Source organism: Petromyzon marinus, chromosome 47 (genome assembly GCF_048934315.1).
Source record: "Petromyzon marinus isolate PM22_M1 ecotype Great Lakes invasive population chromosome 47, UKy_Petmar_22M1.pri1.0, whole genome shotgun sequence".
Classification (NCBI taxonomy): Eukaryota; Metazoa; Chordata; class Hyperoartia; order Petromyzontiformes; family Petromyzontidae; genus Petromyzon; species Petromyzon marinus.
The window spans coordinates 5,300,901-5,311,653 of record NC_133713.1 but is presented as its reverse complement, the minus strand read 5'-3'; the positions used below and the strand labels follow the sequence as shown (position 1 = coordinate 5,311,653).

The following is a 10,753-nucleotide window of genomic DNA, read 5'->3' as shown; positions in this document are numbered from 1 at the left end:
GGACCGGTTCAGATAATCGTCACTGATGTTGGCCGTGAGCGGGAATCGAACTCGGGTGGACAGGTTCATAGCGCAGCGCGCTAACCGCTACACTGTCGCTCCCCACAGACACACACGCACAGACGCACAGACACACGCACACACAGACACACGCACAGACACACACGCACAGACACACACACAAAGATCAAAAACAACAAAGATCCCCCATATAGCCTGTAACAGACTGTAACAGACTGTAGGGGCAAGTGCTGTTAGCGAGCACCTATGAAGGCTGGAAAGGTACACGAGGGGGTGGGTGGCCAGCACCACGCCCGACCGCCTTTGTCTCCCTAGTGGCGATGTTTACACACCGCACCAGGTACTCATTTGAGGCTGAGTCGACCTAGAGGAGGCCCAGGACCGGTTCAGATAATCGTCACTGGTGTTGGCCGTGAGCGGGAATCGAACTCGGGTCGCCGGGTTCATAGCGCAGCGTAGCGGTAACCGCTACACTACCGCTCCCCACAGACACACACGCACAGACACACGCACAGACACAGATACAAACACATACAGACACACGCACATACACACAGACACACGCACAGACAGATACACACAGACACACGCACAACATAAACACACGCACAGACACAGATACACACAGACACAGACAGACAGACACATATACAACACACACAGACACACACAGACACACACACAGATACAACACACACACACAGACACACACGCACAGATACAACACACAGAGACACACACACAGAGACACGCACACACAGAGACGCGCACACGGAAGTGAGTTCTCTTCCCGTGCTGCCGAGAGGCGATGGACGAGTCGGAGGCGATGGAGGGGGTCGACGAAGCGGGCGCGCAGACGGTGGACGCGCACATGGTGGACAAGAACAGGCGGGAGTGGCTGAAGCTCTACGAGGAGCTCATCACGAGCATCATACGGGGCCCGTATCTGGTCACTAAGTACAGCCTCATGAAGCGAGGTGAGCCGGCGGGAGGTTCCTGCCGTGCCCCAAGAGGCCCTCGGCGCGGTGGTGGTGGTGGTGTCGGTGGTGTCGATGGTGGTGGTGTCGGTGGTGGTGGTGTCGATGGTGGTGGTGTCGGTGGTGGTGGTGTCGGTGGTGGTGGTGTCGGTGGTGGTGGTGGTGTCGGTGGTGGTGGTGCTGGTGGTGTCGGTGGTGGTGGTGTCGATGGTGGTGGTGGTGGTGTCGGTGGTGGTGGTGCTGGTGGTGTCGGCCCCCCACTTGGGCGAGCCGAAGTCGTCTAATACAGTACAGCATGTTCTAATAGTCCAATATGTTCTAATACAGTACAGCATGTTATAATACAGTCCAACATGTTCTAGTACAGTCCAACATGTTCCAATACAGTACAGCATGTTCTAATAGTCCAACATGTTCTAATACAGTACAGCATGTTCTAATACAGTCCAACATGTTCTAGTACAGTCCAACATGTTCTAATACAGTACAGCATGTTCTAATACAGTCCAACATGTTCTAGTACAGTCCAACATGTTCTAATACAGTCCAGCATGTTCTAATACAGTCCAACATGTTCTAGTACAGTCCAACATGTTCTAATACAGTACAGCATGTTCTAATAGTCCAACATGTTCTAATACAGTACAGCATGTTCTAATACAGTCCAACATGTTCTAGTACAGTCCAGCATGTTCTAATACAGTACATCATGTTCTAATACAGTCCAACATGTTCTAATACAGTCCAACATGTTCTAATACAGTACATGTTCTAATACAGTCCAGCATGTTCTAATACAGTACATCATGTTCTAGTACAGTACAGCATGTTCTAGTACAGTCCAACATGTTCTAGTACAGTACATGTTCTAATACAGTCCAACATGTTCTAGTACAGTCCAACATGTTCTAGTACAGTACAACATGTTCTAGTACAGTACAACATGTTCTAATACAGTCCAACATGTTCTAGTACAGTCCAGCATGTTCTAATACAGTACATCATGTTCTAATACAGTCCAACATGTTCTAATACAGTCCAACATGTTCTAATACAGTCCAGCATGTTCTAATACAGTACATCATGTTCTAGTACAGTACAGCATGTTCTAGTACAGTCCAACATGTTCTAGTACAGTACATGTTCTAATACAGTCCAACATGTTCTAGTACAGTCCAACATGTTCTAGTACAGTATAACATGTTCTAGTACAGTACAACATGTTCTAATACAGTCCAACATGTTCTAATACAGTACAGCATGTTCTAACACAGTACAGCATGTTCTAATACAGTCCAACATGTTCTAATACAGTAAAGCATGTTCTGATACAGTACAGCATGTTCTAATACAGTACAGCATGTTCTAATACAGTCCAGAATGTTCTAGTACAGTACAGCATGTTCTAATACAGTACAGCAGGTTCTAATACAGTCCACCATGTTCTAATACAGTACAGCAGGTTCTAATACAGTTCAGCATGTTCTAATACAGTACAGCATGTTCTAATACAGTACAGCATGTTCTAATACAGTCCAACATGTAGTACAGTACAGCATGTTCTAGTACAGTCCAACATGTTCTAATACAGTACAGCATGTTCTAATACAGTTCAACATGTTGTAGTACAGTACAGCATGTTCTAATACAGTACAGCATGTTCTAGTACAGTCCAACATGTTCTAGTACAGTCCAACATGTTTTAATAGTTCAACATGTTCTAATACAGTACAGCATGTTCTAGTACAGTCCAACATGTTTAATAGTCCAACATGTTCTAATACAGTACAGCATGTTCTAATACAGTCCAACATGTTCTAGTACAGTACAGCATGTTCTAATACAGTACAGCATGTTCTAATACAGTCCAACATGTTCTAATACAGTACAGCATGTTCTAATACAGTACAGCATGTTCTGATACAGTCCAGAATGTTCTAGTACAGTACAGCATGTTCTAATACAGTACAGCATGTTCTGGTACAGTACAGCATGTTCTAACACAGTACAGCATGTTCTAATACAAGTCCAACATGTTCTAGTACAGTACAGCATGTTCTAATACAGTACAGCATGTTCTAATACAGTCCAGTATGTTCTAGTACAGTCCAACATGTTCTAATACAGTACAGCATGTTCTAATAGTCCAACATGTTCTAATACAGTACAGCATGTTCTAATACAGTCCAACATGTTCTAGTACAGTCCAGCATGTTCTAATACAGTACATCATGTTCTAATACAGTCCAACATGTTCTAATACAGTCCAACATGTTCTAATACAGTCCAGCATGTTCTAATACAGTACAGCATGTTCTAGTACAGTACAGCATGTTCTAGTATAGTCCAACATGTTCTAGTACAGTACAACATGTTCTAATAAGTCCAACATGTTCTAGTACAGTACATGTTCTAATACAGTCCAACATGTTCTAGTACAGTCCAACATGTTCTAGTACAGTACAACATGTTCTAGTACAGTCCAACATGTTCTAATACAGTCCAACATGTTCTAATACAGTCCAACATGTTCTAATACAGTTCAACATGTTTTAATCCCCGGAGGAATCAAGAATCAGATGAGCTATGAAGCTCTTTTTATCCCCGGAGGAATCCAGAATCAGATGAGCTATGAAGCTCTTTATCCCCGGAGGAATCAAGAATCAGATGAGCTATGAAGCTCTCTTTATCCCCGGAGGAATCAAGAATCCGATGAGCTAGAAAGCTCTTTTTTCACAGATGTCCAGTGGGGGTGGTGGGCCGGGGGGGTTCAGCAAGTTGCTGTACAACATAAAACGAATACAGCACTGATGCAGGCCCCCGGCTATCAGTTGTCCGTGACAAAGGTTACCGAGATGAACTCTCCTGCCACAGTCACCCTCAGTGCACACGGTCCATGATGTGAGCCTTGTTGCGTCTGGTCGAGCCAGGCAGGGACTCCAGGGGTGGCTACTCGACCTTTAACCACTAGTCACCCTCCTTGACCTTTAACCACGAGTCACCCTCCTTGACCTTTAACCACTAGTCACCCTCCTCGACCTTTAACCACTAGTCACCCTCCTCGACCTTTAACCACTAGTCACCCTACTCGTTCTTTAACCACGAGTCACCCTCCTCGACCTTTAACCACTAGTCACCCTCCTCGACCTTTAACCACTAGTCACCCTCCTTGACCTTTAACCACTAGTCACTCTACTCGACCTTTAAGCACGAGTCACCCTCCTCGACCTTTAACCACGAGTCACCCTCCTCGACCTTTAACCACTAGTCACCCTACTCGACCTTTAACCACTAGTCACCGTCCTCGATCTTTAACTACTAGTCACCCTCCTCGACCTTTAACCACTAGTCACCCTACTCGTTCTTTAACCACGAGTCACCCTACTCGACCTTTAACCACTAGTCACCCTCCTCGACCTTTAACCACTAGTCACCCTCCTTGACCTTTAACCACTAGTCACCCTACTCGACCTTTAACCACGAGTCACCCTCCTCGACCTTTAACCACTAGTCACCCTCCTCGACCTTTAACCACTAGTCACCCTCCTCGACCTTTAACCACGAGTCACCCTACTCGACCTTTAACCACTAGTCACCGTCCTCGATCTTTAACTACTAGTCACCCTCCTCGACCTTTAACCACTAGTCACCCTACTCGTTCTTTAACCACGAGTCACCCTACTCGACCTTTAACCACTAGTCACCCTCCTCGACCTTTAACCACTAGTCACCCTCCTTGACATTTAACCACTAGTCACCCTACTCGACCTTTAACCACGAGTCACCCTCCTCGACCTTTAACCACTAGTCACCCTCCTCGACCTTTAACCACGAGTCACCCTACTCGACCTTTAACCACTAGTCACCCTCCTCGATCTTTAACCACTAGTCACTCTACTCGACCTTTAACCACTAGTCACCCTCCTTGACCTTTAACCACTAGTCACCCTGCTCGACCTTTAACCACTAGTCACCCTCCTTGACCTTTAACCACTAGTCACCCTACTCGACCTTTAACCACGAGTCACCCTCCTCGACCTTTAACCACTAGTCACCCTCCTCGACCTTTAACCACTAGTCACCCTCCTCGACCTTTAACCACGAGTCACCCTACTCGACCTTTAACCACTAGTCACCGTCCTCGATCTTTAACTACTAGTCACCCTCCTCGACCTTTAACCACTAGTCACCCTACTCGTTCTTTAACCACGAGTCACCCTACTCGACCTTTAACCACTAGTCACCCTCCTCGACCTTTAACCACTAGTCACCCTCCTTGACCTTTAACCACTAGTCACCCTACTCGACCTTTAACCACGAGTCACCCTCCTCGACCTTTAACCACTAGTCACCCTCCTCGACCTTTAACCACGAGTCACCCTACTCGACCTTTAACCACTAGTCACCCTCCTCGATCTTTAACCACTAGTCACTCTACTCGACCTTTAACCACTAGTCACCCTCCTTGACCTTTAACCACTAGTCACCCTGCTCGACCTTTAACCACTAGTCACCCTCCTCGACCTTTAACCACGAGTCACTCTCCTCGACCTTTAACCATTAGTCACCCTCCTCGACCTTTAACCACGAGTCACTCTCCTCGACCTTTAACCACTAGTCACCCTACTCGACCTTTAACCACTAGTCACCCTCCTCGACCTTTAACCACGAGTCACTCTCCTCGATCTTTAACCACGAGTCACCCTCCTCGACCTTTAACTACTAGTCACCCTCCTTGACCTTTAACTACTAGTCACCCTCCTCGACCTTTATCCACTAGTCACCCTCCTCGACCTTTAACCACGAGTCACACGTCGCCCACGTTTAGGTCAATGAACGCCCGACAATGTCAAGACCAGTGCAGAGTTTTTCCTTTTACAAACACAGTACTTTAACTGCATTGAAACAATGTTCCTGACATGCACTCCCTGAAGGCGGTGTGGCTGATAGGATGTGTAAATACAGAAAAATATATAATCTGTGATGCTCCAGGCCCTTTATAGCTTATCCTATAATGTAATTCACCTTTGGTGTGCTATGAAGAAGGGCCATTGCCTGAAACGTCGCCGATATTGTTTCTATTTTAAGGCCACAGTGTTGTATGTGCTGTATGTATGTTGAACTTCTTTCGCACCTTACGTAGCCAACCGTGCGAATCGGGGGTGCGGTGTTGTTAACGAACGTGTCGAGTTTTTTGGTGATTTGTGCTTGTGTGCCACTGCCGACGCAGCAGCAGCAGCAGCAGCATCACCCGCTGATGATGTGTTTAACCACAACACAAATCGTTCTGTCTTTAAAACGTTCGTAAAGTCTTGAGTGGCAAAGTGCGGTGGTGATGAATCTGCACACATCCACAAAGTAGCAGCGAGTTCAATGGGAACCTCTACTCTTGATGGAGGGTATATAGAAATACACTTTAATGCAATATCAAACGACTTCATTGACTCCAGAGTCATCAAATTCCTAAATATAACATGGTAACAAAATAGAATTGCTGGACTTAACTATAATGTAATTCAGCTGTGTTGAGAGTGAATGGGTTCTATGAATATCTCTTTAGTGTGGGATCCCACTGCTATTAAGAAAGGCCACGTTGCCTGAATTTCTCGTCATATGTCAGTGTGATTCATGAATGTGTTGTTGAGTCTGCAGGTGTTTGGCCGGAGTCGCACCCTGTCCCGAGACACTTGGGTTTTTTATCACTCGCACATATCAAAACACAACCTTTAGTCACACGAGAGAGCTATACTAATTCATGACACCACAATCGGATTTAACACCGCGATTTACCAACTCTGACGTTGATGCCTCCGCAAGGTGTATGGGTATAGTTCCCTGGGTTACTGAGCCTGATGTTGGATTACGTTGTTTTATTGATTGCATGCGGGCACAGTCTTCCTACTCGTTCCTTTATGAAGCAGCAGCTGGGTAAAGTGGATGGTGCCTGGCTGTGGCAGACGGTACAAGGTGACAAGACGGTACAAGGTGACAAGACGGTACAAGGTGACAAGATGGTACAAAGTGACAAGATGGTACAAAGTGACAAGGCGGTACAAAGTGACAAGACGGTACAAGGTGACAAGACGGTACAAAGTGACAAGACGGTACAAAGTGACAAGACGATACAAAGTGACAAGATGGTACAAGGTCACAAGACGGTACAAAGTGACAAGACGGTACAAGGTGACAAGACGGTACAAAGTGACAAGACGGTACAAGGTGACAAGACGGTACAAGGTGACAAGACGGTACAAAGTGACAAGACGGTACAAGGTGACAAGATGGTACAAGGTGACAAGACGGTACAAAGTGACAAGACGGTACAAAGTGACAAGATGGTACAAAGTGACAAGACGGTACAAGGTGACAAGACTGTACAAGGTGACAAGACGGTACAAAGTGACAAGACGGTACAAGGTGACAAGACGGTACAAGGTGACAAGACGGTACAAGGTGACAAGACGGTACAAAGTGACAAGACGGTACAAAGTGACAAGACGGTACAAACTGGCAAGACGGTACAAAGTGACAAGACGGTACAAGGTGACAAGACGTTACAAACTGGCAAGACGGTACAAACTGGCAAGACGGTACAAGGTGACAAGACGGTACAAAGTGACAAGACTGTACAAAGTGACAAGACAGTACAAAGTGACAAGACGGTACAAGGTGACAAGACGGTACAAAGTGACAAGACAGTACAAAGTGACAAGACGGTACAAGGTGACAAGACGGTACAAAGTGACAAGACGGTACAAGGTGAAAAGACGGTACAAACTGGCAAGACGGTACAAGGTGACAAGACGGTACAAAGTGACAAGACTGTACAAAGTGACAAGACAGTACAAAGTGACAAGACGGTACAAGGTGACAAGACGGTACAAAGTGACAAGACAGTACAAAGTGACAAGACGGTACAAGGTGACAAGACGGTACAAAGTGACAAGACGGTACAAGGTGACAAGACGGTACAAGGTGACAGGACGGTACAAGGTAACAAGACGGTACAAAGTGACAAGACGGTACAAGGTGACAAGACGGTACAAAGTGACAAGACGGTACAAGGTGACAAGACGGTACAAGGTGACAAGACGGTACAAGGTAACAAGACGGTACAAAGTGACAAGACGGTACAAGGTGACAAGACGGTACAAGGTGACAAGACGGTACAAGGTGACAAGACGGTACAAAGTGACAAGACGGTACAAACTGGCAAGACGGTACAAACTGGCAAGACGGTACAAACTGGCAAGACGGTACAAGGTGACAAGACGGTACAAAGTGACAAGACTGTACAAAGTGACAAGACAGTACAAAGTGACAAGACGGTACAAGGTGACAAGACGGTACAAAGTGACAAGACAGTACAAAGTGACAAGACGGTACAAGGTGACAAGACGGTACAAAGTGACAAGACGGTACAAGGTGACAAGACGGTACAAGGTGACAAGACGGTACAAAGTGACAAGACGGTACAAGGTGACAAGACGGTACAAGGTAACAAGACGGTACAAAGTGACAAGACTGTACAAAGTGACAAGACGGTACAAAGTGACAAGACGGTACAAAGTGACAAGATGGTACAAAGTGACAAGATGGTACAAAGTGACAAGACGGTACAAAGTGACAAGACGGTACAAAGTGACAAGATGGTACAAAGTGACAAGACTGTACAAGGTGACAAGACGGTACAAGGTGACAAGACGGTACAAAGTGACAAGACTGTACAAAGTGACAAGACGGTACAAAGTGACAAGACGGTACAAGGTGACAAGACGGTACAAGGTGACAAGACGGTACAAGGTAACAAGACGGTACAAAGTGACAAGACGGTACAAGGTGACAAGACGGTACAAAGTGACAAGACGGTACAAGGTGACAAGACGGTACAAGGTAACAAGATGGTACAAAGTGACAAGACTGTACAAGGTGACAAGACGGTACAAAGTGACAAGACTGTACAAAGTGACAAGACGGTACAAGGTGACAAGACGGTACAAGGTGACAAGACGGTACAAAGTGACAAGACGGTACAAAGTGACAAGACGGTACAAAGTGACAAGACGGTACAAAGTGACAAGACGGTACAAGGTAAACAAGACGGTACAAGGTGACAAGACGGTACAAAGTGACAAGACTGTACAAAGTGACAAGAGGGTACAAGGTGACAAGACGGTACAAAGTGACAAGACGGTACAAAGTGACAAGACGGTACAAAGTGACAAGACGGTACAAAGTGACAAGACGGTACAAAGTGACAAGACGGTACAAGGTGACAAGACGGTACAAGGTGACAAGACTGTACAAAGTGACAAGACGGTACAAAGTGACAAGACGGTACAAAGTGACAAGACGGTACAAGGTGACAAGACGGTACAAAGTGACAAGACGGTACAAAGTGACAAGACGGTACAAGGTGACAAGACGGTACAAAGTGACAAGACGGTACAAGGTGACAAGACGGTACAAGGTGACAAGACGGTACAAGGTGACAAGACGGTACAAAGTGACAAGACGGTACAAAGTGACAAGACGGTACAAGGTGACAAGACGGTACAAAGTGACAAGACGGTACAAAGTGACAAGACGGTACAAAGTGACAAGACGGTACAAGGTGACAAGACTGTACAAAGTGACAAGACGGTACAAGGTGACAAGACGGTACAAAGTGACAAGACGGTACAAAGTGACAAGACGGTACAAAGTGACAAGACGGTACAAAGTGACAAGACGGTACAAAGTGACAAGATGGTACAAGGTGACAAGACTGTACAAGGTGACAAGACGGTACAAAGTGACAAGACGGTACAAGGTGACAAGACGGTACAAGGTGACAAGACGGTACAAAGTGACAAGACGGTACAAAGTGACAAGACGGTACAAGGTGACAAGATGGTACAAAGTGACAAGACGGTACAAAGTGACAAGACGGTGCAAGGTGACAAGACGGTACAAGGTGACAAGACGGTACAAAGTGACAAGATGGTACAAAGTGACAAGACGGTACAAGGTGACAAGACGGTACAAGGTGACAAGACGGTACAAAGTGACAAGACGGTACAAAGTGACAAGACGGTACAAGGTGACAAGACGGTACAAAGTGACAAGACGGTGCAAGGTGACAAGACGGTACAAGGTGACAAGACGGTACAAAGTGACAAGACGGTACAAAGTGACAAGACTGTACAAAGTGACAAGACGGTACAAAGTGACAAGACGGTACAAGGTGACAAGACGGTACAAAGTGACAAGACGGTACAAAATGACAAGACGGTGCAAGGTGACAAGACGGTACAAGGTGACAAGACGGTACAAAGTGACAAGACGGTACAAAGTGACAAGACTGTACAAAGTGACAAGACGGTACAAAGTGACAAGACGGTACAAGGTGACAAGACGGTACAAAGTGACAAGACGGTACAAAGTGACAAGACGGTACAAAGTGACAAGACGTTACAAGGTGACAAGACGGTACAAAGTGACAAGACGGTACAAAGTGACAAGACGGTACAAAGTGACAAGACGTTACAAGGTGACAAGACGGTACAAAGTGACAAGACGGTACAAAGTGACAAGACGGTACAAAGTGACAAGACGTTACAAGGTGACAAGACGGTACAAAGTGACAAGACGTTACAAAGTGACAAGACGGTACAAGGTGACAAGACGGTACAAAGTGACAAGACGGTACAAGGTGACAAGACGGTACAAGGTGACAAGACGGTACAAAGTGACAAGACGGTACAAGGTGACAA

General features: G+C 46.0%; 2 protein-coding genes across 2 annotated transcripts in view; both read left to right on the top strand.

Annotated features, from left to right (window-relative positions):
- Positions 1–517: 517 nt before the first annotated feature.
- RIGI (RNA sensor RIG-I) overlaps positions 518–10,753 on the top strand; it is a 54,057-nt gene continuing 43,821 nt past the window's right edge. Inside the window, exon 1 of the mRNA XM_032971795.2 lies at positions 518–998. Coding sequence (XP_032827686.2) covers positions 830–998 — 169 coding nt within the window. The 5' untranslated portion in view covers positions 518–829. The remainder of the gene's footprint in view (positions 999–10,753) is intronic.
- Positions 6,269–9,271, top strand: LOC142931048 (uncharacterized). The gene is made up of 2 exons (XM_076074320.1): positions 6,269–8,891; positions 9,000–9,271. Exons 1-2 carry the CDS (start codon positions 6,851–6,853, stop codon positions 9,110–9,112), a joined length of 2,154 nt encoding a protein of 717 aa, XP_075930435.1. The 5' UTR covers positions 6,269–6,850; the 3' UTR covers positions 9,113–9,271.

Bases quoted from the DNA above. Each gene is read 5' to 3' on its own strand.
- LOC142931048 (XM_076074320.1), top strand. From the start codon at position 6,851: ATGTTGGATTACGTTGTTTTATTGATTGCATGCGGGCACAGTCTTCCT. The intron at 8,892-8,999 runs GTAACAAGATGG...AGACGGTACAAG, and splicing joins AGGTGACAAGACGGTACAAG to GTGACAAGACGGTACAAAGT.